The 26,708-nt window shown below is 39.3% G+C and overlaps 1 protein-coding gene across 1 annotated transcript; it reads left to right on the top strand.

The window, feature by feature from the left end:
- Positions 1-9,006: 9,006 nt before the first annotated feature.
- LOC124718748 (zinc finger BED domain-containing protein 4-like) lies at positions 9,007-16,096 on the top strand. Its single transcript, XM_047244362.1, has 3 exons — positions 9,007-9,225; positions 14,817-15,158; positions 15,551-16,096. Exons 1-3 carry the CDS (start codon positions 9,007-9,009, stop codon positions 16,094-16,096), a joined length of 1,107 nt encoding a protein of 368 aa, XP_047100318.1.
- The last annotated feature ends 10,612 nt before the right edge of the window (positions 16,097-26,708 follow it).

Raw genomic sequence — 26,708 nt, 5'->3', positions numbered from 1 at the left:
TATTTACAAAAGGAGCCACAACAAAGTTTACCATCAAACTGACAGAACATATGATGATAGTGCCCAAGGGATGTTGACGGTAAAATGAACAAGACATATTAGAGCTTACACAACAAAGGAAGGTTACATATTTACATTGGCAAATACTGAACAGATACATAGATGTGATTCAGTTACTGTAAATTTCAAACAATGTTTGAAATAATCACACACAATAAGTAAATTTCTGAACATACCATGGCATTATCCTTATATGAAGGTTATATGAAGGTGACACTGACTGTCCTAAACTAAGCTGCTGAGTACAAAAAATTAATTTGTTGAAACCCGTACAGCATAATAAAATTTGTTTGCAACTGATGCCTTTTACTGTAACAATGTGAATAAAATCTAAGTTCATTTAGTTCTGATAGTATTTTTAACATGTGAATACAGAGCTCATTTGTTTTACACAAAAATAGTATTGTTCTGACTTGCCCCATATGATGCATACAAATATAAAGTAACCAAGCAAAACTGAAGCTAACAGAGCTAACATTTACAGCATTAAGTACCATTAAGGCACCTTTACACATAAAAATACCTGCAAAAATCAGTGTACAGTAAGAAAGGGAAGAATGTCTTTAAGTATTAATCTGATTGTTACTAAGTTTACATTTAATTTCGAATATTTTTAAGCTAATTGTACACAAACTATTTTAATCACTATCAGAACTTATAACTGTGTGCTGAGAATTATGTTGACCCCAACTAAAGTTTTCTGGTGAACAACAAACATTTATATACATAATGTATAAACAGGTTACTATATAACATGAATAAACTACTTATGTAACTAGAAACATTCCAGATTAAGGAATAATCATTATCTCACACGACAAATTACTATTTAACAGTTATAACTTTTACAGTGCAATTTTAGATTTAAATAATGATGTTTACTACATATAGAACATAAATCATCAAAGGTCATTTTAAGTTTAAGGTGAAAGATCAATTTTCAACATTTGGTAAGTACATGAAAAATTTCAGTTAAGCATTTCACTTGGCATTATAAGATCAGTATACAACTTCTTTAAATTATGAAGTTTGAAGAGAGTCATGAAACAGTTACAGGTCATCAGCTTTATATACAGTGCAAATTGTGATTGCAAGTTCAGTTATCGCTGAGCAGTTTAACTAAATCTGCACAAAGTGCAGACTTCACACCATCCCCCGTAAGTAATTTATTTTACATTATTGTTTGGACAACATACTAATCAGTAGCATCTCTGTACCAAATAATCCTGTCAAACCCATAGTTTGGGCAATTGCATAACATCAGATGGATTTTTTTTTTTTTTTTTTTTTTTGCTTATACAGAACATAAGCAGTTATCTCACAAACAGCAGTATTCACATGATCTGGGTAAATGTCAGTTTTGTCCAACTCATGTTCCAAGATAAACAAAACAACAAACAGTATTTTCTACAAAGGAATAAAACTGCACCATAAATTTTTTGAATGCATTAAAACCCCAATATTAAAAAATGAAGCATACCTCTCATAATTCATACAAAAAAGTCAAAGATTATTTATCTAACATCAAGCAGACACTGAAAAAAATATAATTTAATTAGAAATAATGTGAAATCCCACACCCAGTGTCTGATGGGTAATTTCCATACTTGATCCATTTTCGTCACCTTAACATTGTGGTGAGCTGATGACTGCTTTTTTCAAATGGGCTAAAGAGACAACACAAAGAATTTAATGGGATGCTGAAAGTATTGTCAAGGTACTTAAAACAGCTGAAAGGCAGTGCCCAAACTACAAACACTCACTCACCCAGTGCGTAGTTATGCAACATAAAACTAATTTTTTTTACATTAATTGTAAATTTGTGTGGCAATATGTATAAAAAACTGTACACAACACAACAAAATTAACAGCAAATCATCATCATCTACAACGATACAAGATGTTATTACTGTATGCATGGATTAGTCAATTAAAAAACTGTTTCCTTTTCAATGAACATGACATATCTAATATTTCGTAAATAATCTATGGTTGAATAAAATAACTTACTAATATTTTATGCACATTGCTGCCAAAATGACAATTTCAACTTTAAGCTCATAGGTACACACTAAACTCTGCAACATTACATAGTACATAAAACCAAAACCACTGGGCTACGGCTCGAAAAAATGAGGAATACGCAGTACTCATTGTGACAATTGCATCAGATTTCATCTTGGCCAGACTGGCAGCAACTTGAAGATACCATAAATACATGGATGCTTTTACACTAAAAAAAAATTAAGTAAATCTGCAACTGCCACTCACATGGCTCAGTATAGATACACCATTTCAGACACTAAACAATCTATAAACAAAATATACAACTAGCTTATGGAGGAAAAAATAGGTCTCTCAAAATAACTAGAAATATACATTCACACCTTCAATTCATCTCAATCTGTCTAACAAACAATCCTGAACATGTTCCTTGGGCTTTTCACAGAAAATTAAACATGATTGGTCTGGGTTAGGACTCCGAACAAGGGTATCCTTATTCCAATAGCTGTACAACTTAACATCCATTAAAAAAAATGGTCAGGGACCAAAATCAAAACACATGCCGTTGCCTCTCTAGAGTAGCCTAATAAATGTTCTTGTTAATTTCTCTCGTGACATGCTACAATTAGAGTTCCTCATTGGTAAGAAGTGCACTTTTCCAGACAAAGAATTTTTCTGTTATTTAGATTTGCATCACCCACACATTCTTTACTTAATGTACAGTAGATGAGATCTTTCCTTGTTGTGAAACGAGTGATATCTTTGCTCAGTCGATAGACTTTTCACTGTAAACAAAATCATTGCATGTGAAGTACTTGTCAAAGGCTGCAACTGATGAGAAATACTGTGAAGTGTGTGCACACACAACACAGTGGTTTGCTTCAAATAAGTGCATTGCCTATGCTTTTCAATACTTCGTGTGTCATCCTGAAAATGCTTAAGGATCAAAGAAAGCCTAAACAATATCCACAAAAAACCTAGGGTATGTATTTCATTTTATATTTTATCAAATACATGTATATTAGCACATTGTTGCTAATATTTAAAAAAATAAGTAAATAAAATAAAAATCTGTAGATGGGCATGATAGCTTGAGACTGGTAATGGCATTTAAATAAAGCCTTTTAGAAGTATTTGTGGCTGGTTGCATTCTTAAACATCTTTTGTTCACAGCTGTTGAGTCCAGCAAGATGCAACATGGATAAAAGAACACTAAAATTATATGCTAAGCTGACAACAGCCAATGGCCCGACATATTTATAAAAACACTTCAACCCTCAGAGAAATTTTGAAGTGAGTTTGTCTATAAAACATGATAAACTGAACTGTACATTTAACTATGTGGGCCCAAATAGTATGGAAACTAAACTGTGTGCCCAGTAACTCAAGATTCATAAGGGAATGCATCACATATGTTGTGATTATCTACATAATGCAAATAAAAATGGTGTACAGTAATTTTGCATAATGTAAGATGTTTTGACATGTATTTATCATGTTTTATGTTATTTATTTACAGAAAAACTTGAAAATAACTCTGTGGGAAGCTACGGAAAGGTTATGTATACTGAGTTGCACGCTGAACCGATTAAAAAAGTATTTATTACTACATTTTTGTATTGTATGCAGGCCTGCAAGAGACTGCAAATGCTTTACATGGATCGACTCAGTTTCATCTAAGCATCATTTCATTATGCTGGAAGAAAAAAAAACAACATCAGGACGACTTCATCCACATGAATTTTCAAAAATAAATCCTGAAGCTTAGTATCAGCAAGAAAAACATAAAAAACTAAAGGTGACACTGTCAAAAGGGTGCAACTGATTTATTTGTAACTACAGATTCTTTAATTTTTGTAATTTCTTTAAATACGCCTCTAGCTTGTTCCCCTATCCAGACTTTTTGGTATTTCATACTTCAATTATCTGTACCTGTGCTTACAAACACATCAATTCTTTACCATTGCGTCCTTTTGACAACTTCACCTTCAGTTTTTTTATATCCGTTTTTCCCACGGATAATAAGCTTCAGGACTACTCAAAATTCAAGCATGTTCAAGATCCATGCCGACATAGTAGAGGGCAAAAGCTAGTGGATATTAAGAGAAGAATTGCAATGACCAAGCCTTCAGAAATAAGAGTAAATTATTTACAGACACATAAGTATACAAAGAAAGATATTCACAAAGACAGTGACTTGGATCATTTTAAATTATAGTTGCCAAGAATGGACTTTGGAGAAACGGGAAAAAAATATATAGAAGTATTAGGAATGTGAAGTTGCAGGCGGGGGGAGGGGGGAGGGGGGAGGGGGGGGGGGGGAAGGAGCATTAGGAATGTGAAGTTGCAGAAGAGCTGCCACAACATCCTGGACTGGAAGAAAATATTTTTCCCATTTGGTTGCAGTTACTGGAGCTTATCCCACTGTTAACCCTTTGCCTGCTTCATTTACTGTATTTTTATATTTTCTCCTTTCATCAATTAAATTCAATATTTCTTCTGTTACCCAAGGGTTTCTACTAGCCCTCGTCTTTTAACCTATTTTGTCCTCTGCTGCCTTCATTATTTCATCCCTATGCTGTCCCTGACACTCTGTACAACCTCTGTTTCTTTCAATTTATCCAGGTCCATCTCCTTGAATTCCCACATTTTTGCAGTTTCTTCAGTTTTAATCTACAGGTCATAACCAATAGATTGTGGTCAGAGTCCACATCTGCCCCTGGAAATGTCTTACAATTTAAAACCTGGTTCCTAAATCTCTGTCTTACCATTACATAATCTATCTGATACCTTTAGTATCTCCAGGGTTCTTTCATGTATACAACCTTCTATTATGATTCTTGAACCAAGTGTTAGCTAAGTATACCAACTGCAAAAAGATGGTTTACTAGTCACAGCTGATTCTACTGATTTTTTTTTAGACCTTTCGTAAAGTTACAGAATTTGAATACTGCAGTTTACCACAATAGCACTGTGTGTTTTCACATCGACTAAAGATCTTTTTCTTTCCCAAACCCATAATGTTCCGCAACTCCCAAATGCTTCAATCCTGTACATGAACATGAGGAATTAGAGCACAGCAGAAAGGTCTTGTGAAGTACATTACTTGACACACATTTCCTCAGACAGGTCCTATAATAATGTAAGCTAAACAGTGACAACGGTTGGAAATTCATGCCATTCTTGTTCAATCCCAAGAAAACATGTAGGACAGAACAGTGCTGTTTTCTTTAAATATAGGCGCAACAACAAAAAACTTTTTCGATGACTAATATTCAGTTTATCGAGAATGAAAACACACGTTAAGTTAAGGATAGAAAATACTGCAAAGCTACTAGCACCACAACATTAACCCATCACCTACTCCTCGTCTCTCAAGGCACACTTCAGGAGTGAAGCATTCATTTACACGACACATGCTTTCACAGCCACTGTTCACTTCAGTCAAAACTTCTGGACTGGCTTGTGGGAGGACAGCATAGTCGATAAGTAAAATTATTTCTGACGTTACATCTCCAACTGTGGGAGACATCCTTGGAAGTTTCCATTTTATCTCAAAAGAAGTTTCCTGCAGATGGACCATCAGAGACAAAACATCAGAGGATTTCTGTACATTGACCACGGTCTCTCAGTTTTAACAGAACAAGTATTCTTTGCCATAAATTCAAGCTGAGCTTCAGGCGGCCTGTTTGTAGCATGATTTATTGTTATTATGGATATGGAGAAGGTATGCCACCTTGAAACTTGGGTTCCATGCCCTTGGTCTAATGTTACACCCTTCATCGTAACTCTAAAAAAGAAACTTGTCTGGCAGCCAGAAACTTGTCTGGCAGCCAAGTCACACAAATCAATTTTTAAGGAGCTGTCACTCTTAAATCACTTACTTTACCTGCTTTGCAACAGGCCGCGAGTGGCTTCTGAAAGGAAATTGTTTCAACAATTAAAACATACAGCATATCAGTTGAAGATTGGGTCCCTGCAATAGATACAAACCTTATAAACGGACAAAATGTTGAACAAATAATTGTGTCATTTTAAGCATAACCTAAAAAATTTGTCACATTTTCTTATTTCTAATCTAAATTATTTTTTGGCTTTTTGCATAACAATATTTTTCAACTGTTTGCTGCTGAAATAAAAGCAAACGGATTCTGAAGTATTCTAGATGTACGACAAAAACTTTTGAAGCTTCTGTTCCAAAGTTAAGTAATCTTAAAGAGATGCCAACAGTATGTTGTACATATGACCAAACAACGAAAGTTGTCCCTTTGATCGGCTCAATAGTACAGCACTGCCTTTATTAATACAAATACAAGTAATTTTACTTTTGAGTAGGTTAACATATGAAGAACTGGAAGCGAGGTGTAGCAAAGCTAATGCAGTGAGCACTCGGCTACGATCTACTTAAGACTAAGTTATCTGTGAACCGTTCAATCTTTTGAACAACTTTGTTGTATGGGAGTGAAAGCTGGGTCGATTCAGGTTACCTTATCAACAAGGCTGAGGTTACGGGTATGAAAGTAGCTAGGATGATTGCAGGTACTAGTAGATGGGAACAATGGCAGGAGGGTGTCCACTATGAGGAAATCAAAGAAAAACTGGGAATGAACTGTATAGATGTAGCAGTCAGGGCGAACTGGCTTAGATGGTGGGGTCATGTTACACGCGTGGGAGAAGCAAGGTTACCCAAGGGACTTAAGGGTTCAGCAGTAGAGGGTAGGAGGAGTCAGGGCAAACCAAGGAGAAGGTACCTGGATTCAGAAGAATGATTTTGAAGAAATAGGTTTAACATCAGAAGAGGCACCAATGTTAGCACTGAATAGGGGATCATGGAGGAATTTTATACGGGGGCTATGCTCCAGACTGAAGGCTCAAAGGCATAATCAGTCTTAAATGATGATGAACATATAATTCTATCCATCAGTTTACCAAATGTCAAATTATGAGGGATATCAGAAAGTAACACATTTTTGTCCAGTATGGTGGTGGGCAGAGCTATAGCATAGCCATCATATTGATACCGTAATGTCCTACACTAAGTACACATCCAGTAGTAATGGTAGCCTATGGTCCATATCAATTTGATTTCTGTATTGTGTTAAATGTATGCTGCAATAGAAAATCACGTTACTTCTGAGATGTGTTCTGTGGTCAGGTTTTTGTTGGCAAAAAAACCGCAAACTAAATAAAGTATGTCAAACACAGACAAAACACACCACCAATCGCACCTGAGAGCTCGTGCCGAATTTTGGGTTGAAAGTGTTTGGTCACCCACCATGCAGCACACATTTGGCACCAAGCGAATGTCATCTCTTCCCAGCAATGAAGAGTTGGCTCGCTACACAACGCTTTGATACTGACACCGAACTGTAGGCTGGTACAAACCAGATTTCTACGGACACAGTATCGAAAAACTTTTACAATGGTATGATAAGTGCCTCAATTTGAATGGCGATTACACAGAAAAATAGTTTAAGAAGGTATCTTAAAATATTAAAAATACGGAAAAACCAAATTTTATTAAATAAATTTTATTTCAAAATGTCTGTTACTTCTGTTTTTGGGTCTTTTATAACAACAGTTCTTCGTTTGAGATGGTTGGAAGACATTCCAATATAATTAGGAGTAAGTAGGGCATCTGGTGGGGGAAGAGGCATAAGAAAGGTATTGAAACTGTCGTGAAGGTTGTTCAAGACAGAAATAATTATTGGTGGGTTGTCAAGGCATTTTCACTTCAAGAACCTGCTCGGAATTTGAGACGAAAACTCAAACAGTCGAGATATTTGACTATTTTGTATTCTCTCCAAGAAAACCAGAATGAAGTCAGTCTGATGCTACAAATTTTCCTACGATGGTGAGCAGAAGACCACGAGACACAGGCATTGAGCAACTATTTTAGGAAAGAGTAGCAAAAAGGCTAGAACTTGTATTTACTGCTACCGAGCAGGGTTTGGCCTCAACACAAACATGTATTTCGAGGTGCTCCGTAAAACCCTAAAACACTATTTTCTGCTAAAGTCAATATTAGAGTTGACATGTGTTCAGGACCCTATCCGTCAATCGAGGAACTTGCTGTCTGGGAGGGCCAATAACCTAATTGCCAGAATAATTCAGATCCATAAAGTGGGTGAGAGTATTAAGGAGGGAAGCATTGCCGTAACTGCAAACTGTAAGTGGCATAGGTACTGTATGGTCTCTCGCACACTGAGTGACTAAAGGTATGGGACAGCCATAAGAATAAATAACGAGGGTGGCAGAATCGCGTACACAACGTATAAAAGGGCAGTGCATTGGTGGAACTGTCATTTGTACTCGGGTGATACATGTGAAAATATTTCTGACATGGCTACGGCCGCACAAAGGAATTGACACACTCTTAACTTTGTAGTTCGAGCTTGATGCATTGGGCATTCCATTTCGGAAATCGTTAGAGAATTCAATATTCCCAGATCTACACTTCAGTGGTGTGCCGAGAATACCAAATTTCAGGCATAATCTCTCACCACAGACAATGCGATGGCCGACAGTCTTCAATAAACGAGCGCGAAAAGCGGCGTTTGTGTGGGTGTGTCAGTGCTAACAGACACGCAACGCAGCATGTAGCAGTTGGGACAGCGCGGTGAAATTTGGCGTTGATGGGCTATGGCAGCAGACGACAGACGCGAGTGACTTTGGTAACAGCACGCACGTTGTCAACACGTAAGGGCGGTGAAAACTCTGCCTATGTTTGAAAATTCGTAGAAAGTGCGTTGTTAAAGACCGTAAGTCACAGAAATCAGCGAATTCACCTCACGAAAAACATATGAGAAAACACTACAACAGCAAAGCCATGACAAGCTGTAGATTATGTAGCAGACTAGCTAGCAATATAAATACCCAACAGCTTCATGTTAAGTAAGAAAATGAAATAAACCATTGAAGATAGCACTGAAGTGCTGAAACATGTCGGGGCAACTTTGCAAAAGAGATGGAAGATCAGGATCTGGAGCAAGCAGCTCTACTCCTTATATATATTTCTCACGGCTCCGAGTTTTAGAAAATACAGTAAGTAATAAGGAGCCTACCAGTAATCTTTATGACCATGGTCAGGACACAGTCATCTTGGAGGAGGAAGCAGCTACTGACGATTTGAACAGGCCAGAACAAAGTACCGAAAACCCAGTAAGTAAGGAAAAAATTAAGTTAAATCCAGTTTATAAACATTTTTCGGACGTTTTAAACAAAAGTATTTTGCTAAGAGAACAAAGAAATGGAAAAAAAATAATGAAGATGAGGACAAACTCTTGTCTGTCTCTGTACAAGGAACTGACTAAAGTGCCTGAACACGGTAAAATTAGAATGAAAATTCAGTTACTTGAAATAATACAAAGAGCCCTAGATTTCTACAACGCAACTGCGATTAATGAGGCACGTGGACCTGTGCACTACCAACCATTCTCCAGTATGCAACATGGCCAAGTATAGCCAGGTGCTTTTCCAGCCCAAGCTTCTCAGTCTCCACAAGTACCGGTCACCTCGCAAGCAAGGTCTGAACATCAACAATTGCTGAATATACAATATGGCCAGGTACACTCTGGAGCTTTTCCAACACATGCAACTCAGGCCCCACGACGACCACAAGAGGCCGCCGCACCAGCAGAGTTGCACTTCTCTACAAAGTTCTGGAATATTGGATTTGTACTAAAACTGAAGGATTTTCTTTACTTTGAAAAAGAATAAAAGTTTTAAATTGATGTCTTGTCAATTTATTATTTTATATACAATAATTTATACCGTACATGTAATATCAGTTTATAAATAAACTTACCTCAGTGTGATTACGAGTTTCTCTTCTGGTGAAATACTATCTCTAACGTAGTTCCCACTAGGTGCCAGGTCATCATGAACTATGTTCAATAACTCGTCAAAGGACGCAATCTACATTCTTAAGTAATTAAAAAACTTTGGCCCATGTTTTCTTAGATTTGGGTACAGAGTTACAAAAGATCCGGGAGTTAATTTGTCACGTAAAATTGGATGTACCCAGTACTGTCTTTGCCTTCGTCTCCGTTCTTTGCGGTGCATAATCCAAAGACATGGTGCCTCTTCAACTTCCATGGCTGAACTGGAGTTCAACGCGGCGTCAACGCTGTACGTGTGTACACACCACTTTCTCTGACGTGTCTTGCAGCGTGCGATGCAACGCTATCATGTGTACATAACCTTAGACCTGTCTTAGGTGTGCTCCGTAAAGACAAAAGAGTGGAGAGAGTGGTATGCATGTGAAATACTTAAGAGTTGTTTGGAATAATAATTTCTCTATTTCAGGAACTTTTGTGGGGAGAATTAAATGTCAGGCAGGTAATATTAAGGGGATCGTAGTAATCTTCGGACGTGAACAACGGTCACAATGAAACCACGGTAGCAATAAGTTGAAATACTTCCGAGTGCTTAAGTTAAGCTGAATTACTAGCTGTGTACTATAAGTTGGAAATATTTAAGAAATGGCGTGTGCAGGACTTTAAATTAGAGACAAGCACTTCCACGTGGTGAGTACTGTGTAAGTCTCAATCTGTGCATGAGACAAAGGATAAAGAGAAGTACTCGTCCAAGGTATCAGTTGAGGACTCTCGTGTGTGATGAATATGATCCTAATATTACTTTGCGTGTTATGTTTCCGTGTGACGCTAGATTCAAACTCTAATACTCAGAGAGAAGCAAGGTGAGTCAGCCGTCTATACAACGACGCCACTTGGCTTGCATTGCACAGGAAGACGTGCATATATCCTCCAGAGTTCGCCGTAGGAAAGAAAAGTTACGAAGTGGGGCAATGTCGTGTAAAAGTGGTGTGAATACAAATTCAAGTGGGAAAGCTGGAAGTGAAGTTATTCTAACGTTGTGACTATTCTTTGTTGCCAGTGTGATGTATTTCACATAATTTATGTATGTGTGGTTCGCATGGGAGAGTAGCAAGATAGGTTCAGAGGCAGTGGGTTATGCATGTTCCTTTTCGTACCACTCGGTCTGGAGTAAATTTTCGTGATGCTGGGTGTGAGTCTATGTGTGAGATATAACAAAAGATCCACCATCCTATCCAGAAAGTGCACTGTAGTGTTAGATAATTACGAGACCATACGACAGAGAATCACCAATGTAAACCACACCCACTGGGCAGAGTTTCTCACGTGTAATTGTTGTATAAAATGTAATGGTGTGTATAGGTTATCTCTGAATCGTAATAGAATTTATCGGAATAAAAAAGATAGTAAAAAGAAAAAGATAGTGGGCCTTGTTCTTCAAATAGTGTGTAGTCATGATATCCAGATACCTGTGAGCGCCATTCATATTCAGTGCGATGGCCACGTGTTTATCAAAGCCGTTTGGTAAGAAAGAAATCATGGTATTGCCAGAGTGTAGTGAGCAATCAGTTGCGTAAATTCCTAATTCTCAGAGGTGTGTTATCCGTTTCTGTTGCGTAATATTCAAACAGGAGAATAATTTGTAGCTTAATTGTGGGTACTAGAGCTCATAATCAGTCATTGATGTTACTCGAGAAATATGAATAAATCCACTCGCTTGGCAGACCACTCACCTTGCAGGCCTGACTAGCCTACCTGAGTACTGATAGTTGTGTGTTCTGAGTACCGATGTTCTGTGGCATAGAGTTCCTAAAGGAGTGTACAGAATGACTTGTTTCGCCAGCATAAGAAAATGATACAAGATCGACACACACTTAAAATGCATTATGTGGGGACGGAAAGAGAAGAGTTTACCAATTTCAGCTATGAATACCGGCACGGAAAATCTGAAATGGCGTCATGTACTTTGAGATACATTAAATGAAACTTCTTTTTCTTTTTGAACAGCTGTCAGCATTTATATAGCCTCATAAAACACAACTGTTGAAATTCGGCACACACGCGTACTGCTTCACGACACTTCTATTTGCTCACAAATTTACTAGGCCCATAAACACATGAGATTGGCATTTCTTTTAATCATGTACAGAGTATTAAGCTAGATCTGCTTTGGTCTCATGCGTCAAACACATGCCTTATTTTAGTCATGAAATGGCCAGCTTTCTGCTTGCGTCGGTACCTAATTGTACGTCCCGCGCGTAATCTGGTAAAAACATGGCAGCCACGAGCCGATTGGCCACTCTCTCCCTATATAGTAGAGAAGGCAAAAAATAGCATAACTGATAGAAATAAACGGTTACTGCGAAGTAACGGTTACTGCGATAACCGTTCCTCTGATACTGGCAGTTTTTTCAATAACTGTCTAGTGTCAACAGTGCCTCGCGCCATCTGTTGACCGAAGATCATACTACGCTTTCGCGTCAACTCATCGGGGATTTGGCTACAAACGAAGGAGAGGGATAGACCATGTGGAAGGCATTGTACAGGCCATGGAGATAACAGACTGCACGCCATCTGTTGATGAGAACTGTGTGCTATTTCGTGCCCCTTCGTTATTTTTAGCACAAACAATTAAATAAAGTTAATGTCCGAGCGGTGGCTGATAGCAACTGTGACTCCAGTTAAAGGTGGTAGATCCCGGAGATGTTTCCAGAGAGGATAGTTACTGGAGCGAACAAATATTTTTGTACCGCTACAGAAATGACGCTGGGCCATCGGGGAGAGGGAATGGCAAATAACGGGATTCTATTCCCTCACTTCTCTGCAATTCTTGGTGTTCCGGAACAGGTGCCACCCTCTTTCCAGCCCTTGGTTGCGTTAGAGGGTATTTACTTTTGATCCGTAATAATGTACGCATACATTGTTTTTCTTTGTGTTGTTGCTACTACTACCAATCGTTGCCAGCATGAAGAGGTCGAGGACAAGCGACATGTGGTCTTACTTCGCAACTCTTGATCAAGGGTTTGTGAAATGTACTTTGTGCGGTAAGAAATTATCGTACAAATCGACGACATCGAATTGAAAATAACATCTTCAGAAATCTCATGTAATTGTGAATTTCTCTTCACATAGACCTTTGGAGCTAGATTTGGGTAAGTAACGAAAAAATATATTTATTGCACTGAAATAACCGTAATTGCATGTATAATCATTTATTTTTATTTTATATATATTTTTTTAAAATAAGAGTATGCTATACAGTATAGTGCTTTGTAACAATGCACACGCAAGTTTTCATTTGTCGGGACTACTTAAGCTGTTGATACACCGCACCTGTTTGCCTTGACATTTTCATTCCTCTTCTCAGTTCTCTCTTTTTACATTCTAAATTAAACATTAAATTATGTTTTATTATCCATTGCGTTAGATATGGTGCCCAGAAATACTAAACTATTTAATTTGCAGTTATTGTTGCAGGTGTAATAACGGTGGTGCTAATAAAATGTCACTGTGTGATACATGTCGTATATGAGGCTATTTGATATTTGGGCGCACTAACTACAAAAAGTCTGTATAATATGTGCATCTGGAAGCTTCTGTAACTGTCTCGCAATTATTAGTAACTAATCGGATAGCAGTTTGTATCAGTGCTCGTTCTTGCGTATCATTTGTTTTTAACCCTCACAATACCAAGGGGATTGGCGGTGGCGGCAGGTGTGTGTGTGTGTGTGTGTGTGTGTGTGTGTGTGTGTGTGTGTGTGTGTGTGTGTGTGTGTGTGTATTAATTAGATACTATTTTATATTTTAAAATTTTGCAAAGGACAATGGTTTTTAATGAAGTCTTCGACTGAATTCCATAACTTTTTAAATTTTGTGGTTAAACTTACCCCAAAAATTTGACACCATAATAGTACATGTGACCTTCCACAGTGACAGTCATATTGAATATTTTAAAGTTCAGGATCCTACTTATATATCAGTATTTGTTTAAAACATGTTAATATGTCAACAACATTTAACAGATTTTTTTAGGGTGGAAATACAGTACCCTCCCTTCCCCGACCTGGTAGTACACATTATTGAAAATGTGTTGGTATTACTAGGATTAAAGAAGAAACTTGAAGCTATTGTCATTACTAAAAAAGGGTCAATTGTCAACTAGTATGAAGTAAATATTCAAGCTGTGAATACCATGTAGAATAATGTACGCATACATTGTAATATATATCACCAAAAGTACTATGGCATCATTTCTATTGTGCTTATGCCGATATGAAACCCATTTTTCTTTAGGTCAAACCCCTCCTGTAGAGGTGGAGGTGATCCTTGGCACCAGTAGGGTGGAAGAGGAGAGAGCTGCACCAGACACCTCGATGGAGCAAGGTGTTCAAAGTACAATAACATCATACATCTCCAAAAGGATCGGTGTGAATCAGAAAAAGATAGATGGGCAACTTCTTCAACTGTTCACTAAGGACTTTCAACCATTGTCAGTCGTGGTTGTGTGTGCGCCCTTAATCCTGGTTATGAGTTACCAAGCAGGAAGCATGTTTCAGATGTAATGCTGCCAGCAGCAAAGGAGAAAGTGGAAGAAAAACTGTTAGCTGCGAAGACAGTTTGACCACGGATTGCTGGACATCAGCAGCGAATGAAGGTTACATGGCGGTGACAGGGCATTTTGTGTCTGAAGATTTCACCTTGCAGTCTGTGATGTTAGGATGTTCCCAATTCTCCTGTCCACACACTGCTTCGAATCTGTCGGCATCTCTAATAGGCACGACAGATAACTTCAATCCGACAGACAAAGTTTTGCTGGTTGTGACGGATAATGCACCAAATATTAAAAATGTAGTATCCATTTTACAGTGGAAACACTTTGGATGCTATGCACATACACTAAATCTTATTGTTCAGAATGCACTAAAACATTTTGTGTCAATTCAGCAGAAAGTGAAAACTATTGTAGCATTCTCCAAGAGAAGCTGCCAGGCAACAGAAAGACTGCTGACATACCAACAAAATAATGGGGCAGGTCATGTTAAAAAACTTGTGCAGGAGGTGCCAACAAGGTGGAACTCTACTCTGTGTATGTTGGAGCGAATAGTTGAAATTAAAGATGCAGTGAAGACTTCACTTGATTTTGAACAACTGACAGACGATGAATGGAACATCTGCTCAGAACTCTGCTCTGCGTTGACGCCATTTGTGCAGGTTTCAACACGGCTTAGTGCTGAGTCATGTCCTACTGGCAGCCAAGTAAGTCAAGCAGCTTTTTCTTGCTAAAATGTTAGCTATTGTATTATTGCATAGTCATTTCTGTGATATTGTACTGTTTACACCAGTTGTAAAGCGCGTACTGGATGCTGGAAGAGTCTCGCTGTCAGAGTGTAAATTAATATAGTTTGTGTGAATGTGTGTACTGATATAACTACTGGACATCAAAATGGAGGCAGACAGATGGACACTAATCGAATAAAGCTGCCTATACTGTCGCAAGCCAGCACCCAGCATTTTGCTGGCAGTAATGATGTAACTTCCTGAAACCATCTGAAGATGAACCTGGAAAGGTTCGAAAACCGGTTCATGGAATAAAACAACTATTCAAAAAAGTGACTGGTTGCAGTTCTGTATAACTTATTTACTTACAGGTTATTGTTCTGACAATGGGATTATTATCAGTGTGCACACAACTTTTGCAGAGGCCATTTAACAGTGTGACAAGGAATGTCGAAGAATTAACAAAAGGCCTGAAGGACCGTTTCCACAATGTAGAGATGAGCAAGTCTATAGGAGTAGCTACTCTACTAGATCCACGCTTTAAAACTCTTGTATTTGAAAGCCGGGTAGCAGCAGAAAATGCAAAGAAGCAGCTTATTGAACCAGTAGCACAAAAGATGGGTGACAGGAGACTGACAAACACAGGCCAGAGTCATGAAACTGTGTCGACTTCAACCCCCACTGATCCCTCGTCATTATGGCGGGCCTATGACGCAATTGTAAAATCAACACAGTCCCAGGGCACTCCTCAGTCAGCTGCTATTGTGGAAGTGCAATGGTACCTGGGCAGCCCAGTAGTTAGCAGAAGTGAGGAACCACTTGCATGGTGGCGTGAAAAATATATTTTCCCAAATATTTCTAAAGTGGTGAAGGAGAAATTCAACATAGTGGCCCCTTCTGTACAGAGCGATTTCTGACTATTCTTTTTCACTGCCAAATGGGAAAACACTATGTATCTTAAACAAAACATGTGTATTTTCATGGAAATCAGTACAGTAACCACGGTAATTGCAGCAACACAGCGAGTGCTTCTAAGAGTAAAGTGAAAAGTAGCTATAGGCCTCCAAAATGTCTAGAGAAGATTGGAAATTCAGTTTTTAATATTAATCTAATGTTTAAAGAAATAGAGAGATGCCTAGATTTTGTGTGTGGTGAACAAGTGAAACTAAATGCCACTTTTTTAGGTTTAGGCTGCAAGGTTTCAATAGTGTGTGGTAAATGTGGAAACATTGGTGCATTCCGAAACAGTGCCACGATTGGACAGAAGAAAAGAGTGTATGCAATCAACAGACAAATTGTTTACACTATGAGGTGCTTAGGACAAGGTTTGTCAGGAATCACCTTGTTTTGTGGAATTATGGGCTTTCCTCCTCCAATAAAACAAACATACAACCTGATTGTTGACAGACTTCTGGGCTGTCTTGTGTCTGTAGCAGGAGAGTCAATGTCACATATCGCTGATGAAGAAAAAGCTTTGGAGAACTGTAACGAAATTGCTGTTAGTCGTGGTGGTTCAAGGCTAACAAAAGGACACACATCACAACATGGAGTGTCAACAGTCATCGGGGTAAAATGTGGTGAAGTTCGTGACACAGAGGTACTGTCTTCGAGTTGTAAATCTTTTCAGTTTTGCAAAAAATAAAAAGAACACTCTAGAATATGCTGAATGGATGGAGAAGCATGAAGATAAATGCAGCATTAATCATACAGGAACATCTGGGAGTATGGAAGCAGAAGGGACGAAATCAATTTTCATGCGATCTGAAAAAAGCATACTGTAAAATATTGCAAAATCATTAGAGATGGTGAAGCAAAAACTTTTAAATCAATTTCTGAAATGCAGCCATATGGTCCAGATATTCCTGTGGTGAAGTATGAATGTGTTGGTCACATACAAAAGAGCGCAGGTACAAGATTAAGAAAGTTGAAGGCAGATTATAAAGCAACATTAACCAGTTATTACGGCAATGCAATCAGAGCTAATAGCTCATCTGTTTTGAAAATATGAAACACGCTGTCTGGGCTGTTTGGTTTCACAAACTGTTTAATGTCCCTAGAATGGCACTAAAAAGAAGAGTAACAGGAAAAAATACATCTGCTGTGCAAGGTAAGAAAGTCTTAGGAAATTATAAAATCGTTTTCACTCAATGCCAAGAGGAAGAATTGGCACGGCGGAACTATATCACTGGTGTAATCTTAGACTCATGTGAGCTCTTAATACACGAACTGTCCGCTGGATGGCAGCAGTAACTGTGAAGGCGGAGAGCGTGACCATTATGCCCCAAGGGATCGTTTCGTCCAGTCTACCCTATGTGGCCATATCCGTGATACGGAAACAAGATTTTATGGTCTAACAAAAGCAGCCCCAACAACAAACTCCAGCATCAGATCAACCCACAGGACTTTGCAAGAACATCAAAATGCTCATGGGACTGGTCTCGCAGCTCAATATAAAAAAAAGTTGTGACCACAATCCAACAGACAGTCGCCAAACTCAGACAGGCAACTGACGCCATAAATTTCTTTAATGGGTCAGACTAAACGCAACAAGCCTCTAAATATCATGAACTGGAACGCCAATGGCGTTCTAACCCAACATCCGATACTACAAGAGTTCCTGGATACACACTGTGTGAACATCGCTCTCATTACAGAGACTTTTCTCCAACCAGCCCAGAACTTTAGTTAGAAATTACGTAACATACAGAAACGACAGGGACAACCGACCTGGCAGTGGAACGGCCATTCTGGTGAAAAACAGAATTGCCCACAGAAGGTTGAACTCCCAAAATCTGATTAGAGCCGAGTCCACCACAATAGAGCTTCAAATATACAATAAACCCACAATCCTAATAGCTGCCTACAACCCACTAGCAGTTCCAAAAATAGTACCAGCTGACCTGCAAATACTGCTTGACCTGGGACACACTGCAATGGTTGGGGGGCGACTTAAATTCCAAGCACCCTTCATGGAACTGCAGGACAACCAACAGGAAAGGTCAAATCATACACCGAAACCTGCAAACCAAGAGGAACGTAATTGTTGCGGCACCCGACGCACCAATCCATTTCCATGTCAACCATCACCTCTGTCCCCAACATCCTTGACATCTTCCTACTCAAAAACATCCCGTGGAATATTTCCCTTTCAGTTATTAACGACTTAGATTCTGACCACAACCCCATCATTCTCGTTCTAGGTGGCAACGGCCACCACCAGGAGACTTGGCACACCATCAAGTCTTCCCACACCAACTGGGACAATTACAATGCCTTCCTAACCAACAACACCCCCAACATCCCGAACGTTAACTCCAAAGCCGACGTCAACCAGGCAATAATACCCCTCCCGAAAGTCATAGACGAGCCACCACTATTATCACCCATCATACCACCAAATCCTCCATTCTGCAACAATTACAGAACCTTCTCTCCGACAAGCAATACTTCCGGAAGCGATGGCAAGATTTCCGCGATTCTGCAGACCGACGAAGAGTGGAACATCTACGTCGGCAGATTAGAATGGAACTACAGGACCACAACAAATGGAGGTGGGAGGAAACTCTCGATGAGGCTGAGGAAAAACCCGACACGTTCTGGCGCCTCACAAAAACTAGGAAAAATCCCCCCCCCCTCACCAATCAAGCCTCAACACAGACCAAACAGCCTGGTTTATGATAATCAGAGCAAATCTGAAGCAATGGCCAACTCACCGGAGCTGCAGTTCACCACGCCTGAAACAGACGACCCTGAAACCGACAAACATGAGAAGGCAGTCATTAGAAGTGCAACCCGGTATCTGTGGGCCCCTGCAGTAACCCACTTCCCTGAAATAAACTCTGACGATATATGCAGCTATATCCGACTCCTCCACAACAAGAAATCCCCTGGTCCTGACAAACTATCCCCCCCTCACATCTCATCTCAAAAACCTTCCTCCAATTTCCATAGAATCCCTAATGAAAATCTACGACACCTGTCTACACATTTTCTACTTCCCAAAGCCTTGGAAAATTGCCAGGGTTATCACCTTACCAAAGCCTGGCAAAGACCTACATTTCTCCAAAAATTATCACCCTATCTCCCTCCTCAGCTGCCTGGGGAAGATACTGGAGCGCATAATACTTTCTCACCTAAAACGCTTCCTCTCAGAACGCAATGTTATCATTCCCGAACAATTTGGTTATCTAGAAAACCATAGCACAATCCACCAAACAATGCGGCTGGTAGAGCACATCTGCAATGCCCGCCAAATCCGCCACAGACCTGGTGCCATATTCTTGGACATACAGAAGGCGTTCGACAAGGTATGGCACACAGGACTCATCGCCAAACTCTTAGACCATGATTGTCCCCTCCACATCATCCTCATAATCCACTCCTTCCTCAGCAATGAACAAGTCTTCGTAGCAATAAGCAATTCTAACAGCAACCTCAGACCAATTGCTGCAGGGGTACCCAAAGGCTCCATCATGGGCCCCACACAGTATAGCCCTCTCGCTGACGATACGGCAATCTTCCAAAGCAGCTCTAATTTGAAGTACATTGTCAGGAAACTGATGGAACAAGTGCAGGAAATACACAATTGGGCACTTAGATGGAAAATAACTATGAACTCTGACAAAACCCAGCCCATAGTGTTCACATAGGGGTGAGTTGGACCACTGGGTTAGACGGACCAGTGACTTATTTCGTGAATGCGCCGCTAGAGAGCAGCACCGTTCACTTGTGAGTAAGCTCTTTTTTGAATGAACGTCGTGCGAAAATAATGTCATTATAGTCTTAGTTCAGGAGAAAAATGACATTTTCTGTTTTGGTAAGTTGAGAAGTTCTATCATGCAGTTACATTCTTTTAGTATTATGGCACATTTTGCACAGAATTCCTGTAGTTTCAGAATTCCTGCAGTTTTATTACTAAAAGCTTGACAAATGTGTTGGCATGTACCTAACCTAAAAAGGCCACCGAGCTCTAAAACTACAGACTGAAATCGGGGCAGTCCATCTCTCCCAGACAATCGGGATAGATTGACCAGTTCTATTTGTGAGTGATGCACCATACATTTTTAATTATGGAGAGATGGACCACAAATATATCTTAAGTGACTATGGAAATTACATTAATATTTTAAAAACTGATCAAATAACATGTTTTTGCATAGTTGGTATTTTTCTCTTTCAGAAAATTGCCAACTAATTACAAAAGGACCGGATCTTGTGAGCTAGGCAAATGGACCGAAGATGGATTGATGAGGGCCATACATGCTGTGCGGCATATCATGGGTGTCAATGCTGCAGCTAAAGCTTTTGGTATACCTAAAACTACACTGAAAAGAAGACTGCAGTCAAAAAATTATTCTAAGGGTAGTATGGGACCTCAGCCTTTACTGGGTATTGAGAATGAACGAAAAGTCATCGCTCACATTAAGAAACTTCAAGAGCGAAATTTTGCACCATGTAGAGATTCGGTAAGGAGTATGGCATTTGAATCAGCCGAAAGGCTAAATATACAACATACTTTCAATAAAGAATTAAAAAAGGCTGGTTACGAGTGGCTTCATTCCTTTCTTGGACATAATTCCAATATAGTTGTAAGAAGAGCAGAAGGTGTGTCAGCTGCTCGAGCCAAAAGGATGAATGAAGACACTGAAGGACTATTTCAAGCTTCTTGCAACTGTCATGTGCGAAAACAAATGGTTTAGCAAACCAGGCACATCTACAATATGGATGAAACTGGGCTGCAGCTTAACAACAAACCTGACAGTGTTTTAGCAATTAAAGGTTCAAGAAACGTTGCGTCAGTCACATCTGGTGAGAAAGGAGAGACAATCTCTGTTCTGTGTTGTGTCAATGGCGAAGGAACATTTCTTCCACCCTTTTCCATAATGAAGAGGAAAAACGTAAAGCAGAAATATATGGATGGAATGCCACCAGGTGCAATTGTAAAAACGTCTGAAAAATCTGTATATGTAAACAGTTCTATTTTCCTGGATTGGCTAAAAAACAAATCACTCCCAGGAAACCAGCAGGAAAAAAATACTTGGACACACATCTCGCACAAGCTGTTTGTTAACTATAGACTTTGCAGAGGAACAAGGGATTATTTTAATGAGTCTACCTCCACATACATCCCACTGGTTGGAATCAATGTATCGAACATTTTTCAAATCGCTGAAAAACTACTTTTACAAAAATTGCAACAATTTCTTGATAAATAATCCAGGGAGGAAAACAAACTGTCTTCAGTTTGGAAAACTACTAAATTCAGCATGGACTAAATCAGCCACCGTAGAAAATAGTACAAGTGGCTGCACGGCATGCGGAATAATTCCACTCAGTATGTCTGCAATCCCTGACTATGTTTTTTGTTGGAAGTTGAGTCAGTGCAAACCAATATAGGAGCTGAATCTAGCACTCAAGCAAGCCAACCAACCAGTTCACAGCTCATCAAGAAACCCAGCGACCCGAAGCACGTCAAAAGAGCAGAGTTCCTCCACCGACAACTTCAAGCACCACTCCTACGAAATCCCTGACTTCCACAATTACCCCATCAAAACTAACCACTCAGATGTCTAAGCCAACACAGACAAAGTTTTGGAAGAAATATCGCCTGTTCCTTCTACTGACAGAACACTGAATTTCAAGAGGAACACAACAACTGTCTCCAAATATTGAAAGAGTAAAGGGGAAGTGGGATGAGGAAAGAAAGGCAACAGAAAAAAGGGAACAAAAACTACCAACAAAGAAGTGCACTAGGGAAGACAAAAGGAGACCCAAGAAACAACAAAAGAAAAATGCTGCAAACAGTCAACCATGTTCATCAGATGCCGAAAGCTGCAACACTGAAGACTTCGTAGAAGATACTCAAAATAGCTTTGACGAATGGGGTGAAGATGAATGTTTTGGGTGTGGTGAAATTATTACAAAACCAACAAAAAAGAAGATTGGATTCAGTGAATTTCCTGTTCACGATGGTCACATGAATGTTGTTCATCATTTGCTATTAAGTGTATTAGCTGTGGTAGGAGAAAAATGCCCTAAAGTTTGCACAAAAATCTACAAATCGATGAAACTCCAGTGTTTGCTTACTATTTACAAAAAACTGATAAAATGTTTTGGTCTGAAATGTCTTACTGTATTCATTACTACATACTCCAATAAAAATATATGATTTCCATTCACTCTTTTCTTCACGTGTAGCAATTATTTATGTGGTCCATCTCTCCCACTACACTGGTCCATCTCACCCATACACCTACAGGTGAGATGGACCGCTGATGTATATTTTTGTCTCGTTGTGTGACTTGCACTTTTGAGTGGTAGGGCCTCAATAATGTACTGTATGTAAGCTTATATGACAGTCTATAGGAAAATGCGTGTAGCTCGCACCTACATTCATAGACTTCATCACCTTGTAACTAACAATTTAGTATACAATTATTTTAATACATAAAATTAATACAATCTTAGAATGAGTGTGTGTAAAGTTGTACAATATAGATCATTTTTATCTACTAGTCTTTGTCATTATACGGAGTGTATGTCTTATGTGGTACATTCGTTTACTGGTTAGCTAAAAGTTCAATGCAGAGTGGCGTCTCACGAACCTTGTCCCACTACTCACGTTGAACGTCACTGTGGAATGAAAGAGTTTTGTATACGATATGCCCAGCCGCATGCCACAAACGCATGTGATAAGAAAGGCGAACCGTATAAAAACTTCCCAGCAAAGTGTAAGTTGTGTGACGGCCCACCTGTTGCTAAATACCATGGCTGCCCACAACACTTCGAAGCCTGTCTCTGCAGAGCACAGACGCAAAACAAAGCCACTGCTTTGGCGGGAAATGCCAGACAGAACGGCGCCGGACCGGAAGCAGGAACAAAGAGCAGCCGTCACCGCCGAGGTCGTCGCAGAGGGCGAAGAAACTCTGTGCCACACCCACGTAACCACCCTCCACGCAAGATGGCCGAGCAGCAAGCAGCACGGGCTAAAGCAGACCATTCACAGCCGGGAGAGCTTCGTTTCACCCGAACGAACTAAGGAAGTGACATCAAGATGACGCAGCCCAGCATTCGCAAAGTATATCGATTTATCGATCGGCGACTACAAATCAAGCTGACGTGGAAGTGGCGGGAGAAAAATCGAGCTGACGTAAAAGTGGCGGGAGAATCGTGTGTTTACTGCTCAGTGCTGTAGGGTTCTGCTGCTGCAGTATGTCGCAAGCTTTCGTTTCGGGCACTTATTCGACTATGTCTACTGACCGTGTTGAAGACTGGGAAGTAGATGTGTTCGAGAGGTTAATGCGTTCATCGCTGAAAGATGTATGTATTGACAGAGGAGGTGACCTCCATGGATTTTGCGAGACAGAAGAGGATGTTGCACAACTTCTGAGCAACCTGCACGTCCATGGCTACGCATACTCAGAAGAAGTGCATATTATCGCCAGACCCCTTCAGGTGCTGCTAAACGTAAGTGAAAATGTTCCTAATTAGTTTTTGTGTACAGATGAAATTTCAAAAAGGACAAAAACTGTCAAAGTTTATAGAATGTACAAATAGAATTTGTTACTGTAGTGTGAGGGAAACAGTTTTCTCCATATACATCAGGAGTGAGAAAAAACAAAAACAAACACGCACCCATTAATGGAATAAAGTGAACAAAAGGCATGTGGGAAGAAGGAATGAAAAGATTGATTTTGGAAACACTTAAGACATGTAGAGATTAAAATGTCACTGAAGTGTAGATACAGATACCTTTTTTAATTGAGTATTTGTAACAGCATCAACGCAAGAAACGCCAATCTTCCTGCCTTTACTCTGGCAAGATTTTTTACAGTGTATTCTAAACCTCACTGACTACAGGCGACTCTGTATTGTATCATCTACTGATCATTTGGGTCATTGTTCCTGTACAGTTGAAACAGCTTAATTTACAAAACTATCTACCCATTAGTGAGTGAAAATACTGCAACTAAGTACTGACATCACTTCCATGCTGTTTGCTTCAGTGGTCAAAGACAACTACTCGTATCCAGTAGTGAACTATATCCATTCGTGTATGAATAAATGGATCTTGATTGTACTAGTTCATGACAAGGTAATTGGTTTTTGCACTAAATTCTGTTGCTTTTTCATGATGCTATCATTCATATTTTACATAGGCCTGCTACATAAGTTTCCATGTACATCAGTGGCCTACCCCATATATGCGCAGTGACATGATTGTAGATTTAATTAAAATTCTTTTTACCAGGCGAGACAGGCTTCTATTACAGCAACACAAAAGGCAACATACTGACACAGTTTTTTGGCCCAGTTTTCTGTGTTGAAAGCCTAGTAAAAAGAGTGTACTCTTTGCCCATTATACCATAAAAAGGAGACTCCTGTTGCAGATCATGTGGTAAGTAAAATGAAGATCTAAGTAGCAATTATATATATATTTTCAATCAAAAAGGAATAGTTACCGGGACTTACTAAATTTTGGTCATTTTATACATAAAGGTGGACCATGTTAACCCAAAAAAGAGGAGAAAAGTTGTCATGGACACACACAAGAAAGGCTGTCCAGCAACATTGGACATTAAGTTTGTCAGGGTATTCCCCAATTATGCGATAAACTCGGCAACAGACAGTTAAAAAAAAGTGAGTATCCAACTGAATAATGTGTGTAGATATATTATCCTGATAAGTTACACGTATGTCATTTGGCTAGCTCTTGTATATAAATATTTGTAATTCATTGATAAATTTGTATTGTATTAATGGTTACTGAGAAACGAGACTGAGTCGACACAGGCACCAAGAAGTTATCTGCGATATTATGTGGCTGCCTCCCAAGCAAGCCGCCATAATCATGGCATTTAATGTGTGAAAACAATTGGACACACACACCCTTTGCTTTCAAAAGAGATCAGGGATATAGTTACAAAGGGGACGAACTCAGTTCGGATTATTAAGTTAGAATTGGAAAGATTTGTGGAAAACAATTTCACTGGGGAAAACAGACCAGATCGGATGAACATAATCCTTTACCCAACTGATAGTAAAATTTATGGCCGTATGTATCAGGCTCTGTTTGATTTAAAGAAAACTTATTGACCAAGATGCATTAAGGAATCAAATTGATGGGTGGGAAAAGGATGAGAGATTTTATTCAGACCATTTACAGATTACAATGGAAAAGTGAAGCAGTTCCTTTTTTATTACCAGCACAAGTGGCAAAGGGAACTTTTGAAAAGGTATGGTAGGGTATGTTTGCATGATGCAAACTACAAGACAACGAAGTATGACATTCCATTATTTTTCTTGGTAGTGAAAACTAATGCATGCTATTTAGTAGTTGGGATATTCTTCCATCAAGTAGAAAACACTGTATCAATTAAAGAGGCTCTAGAAATTTTCAAGGCAAAGAACCCAGATTGGAATCCAGTTTCATGGGTTACAGATTTCTCTGAGCCTGAGATACGGGCAATTGAAGGAACATTTCCAATATCAAGGGTTTATCTTTACTTCACCAAAAGCAAGCCTGGCAACGGTAGCTTAGCAAAAAGAACAATAACTGCAAAACAAAACCTTCAATCTCATGAATTATTAACTAGAAATTCTGGTGCACTTTATTGTTTTAATAAGCAATGGCTTTCAGTATCTGAAAGGTGGGTGAAGGCCCATGAGGACAAGGAGAATTTCTTCGCCAATATAACTACTATTAATGGTGTTGAATCACTAAATAAAAGAGTGAAACATTTTTTCTTAGACATTCAGTGGATAAAACATTGACAGGTGGTGTTAAAGTTTTAATAAATGATTTCCTTCCTAGCATGTTTAAAAAATATTCTCTGAAGAATTCAGCTGTCAAATCTTACAGCAGAGAGATATTCCTCACTTCTTGCATAACAAGTCACACAAATTTGTGAATCACATAATGAAAAGATTCTTCAGTGCAAACTACACTTACCAAAAGCTCAGTGAGAGAAATGGGTGAGGGATTATTTTGTGTAGAAAGTGCTGAGGCCAAGGATTGTTACTATGTGGTGAATTTTGCAAAGCCTAATTGCACATGTGAAGACTTCTATAGGTGGAAATATCCATGCAAACATTTCTGCGCGATTTTCGTTTATTACCCTGGCTGGGACTTTCATAAGTTGAATGACAGTTACAAGAACAGCCCTTTAATTTGTCTCGGTGAGACCTTTGGGTTTGGCTCAAACAGCAGTTGGTCTGAACCTGCCAGCCCTGTATTACAAAGTTCAGAGGATACCAGCAGTGAGGAGGCAGTGACAATCCCAGAAGCTCTACTTCAGAGGACCAAGATGCACGTGAATTAGCAAGGCAGGTCATAAACCTCACCTAGCAGCCATTATGGCTCCCCATTTCCTATCCTTTTTCCAATCGCCAGGATTGCACGTGATGTCTTTTGAATGTTCAGTAGTGGCCGAAGTTTCTCCTGTTCTCAGTTCCCCAATTTGCTGTACCAACCTTGTAAACGCTATTTCTGCTCAATTTTAATGTCGCGAGGTCGCCTCCCTGTGAAAT

The sequence above is a fragment of the Schistocerca piceifrons genome, chromosome 10 (assembly GCF_021461385.2).
Source record: "Schistocerca piceifrons isolate TAMUIC-IGC-003096 chromosome 10, iqSchPice1.1, whole genome shotgun sequence".
Classification (NCBI taxonomy): domain Eukaryota; kingdom Metazoa; phylum Arthropoda; class Insecta; order Orthoptera; family Acrididae; genus Schistocerca; species Schistocerca piceifrons.
Note: the sequence above shows the minus strand (reverse complement) of the source record. Positions and strands in the feature narration are given on the sequence as shown.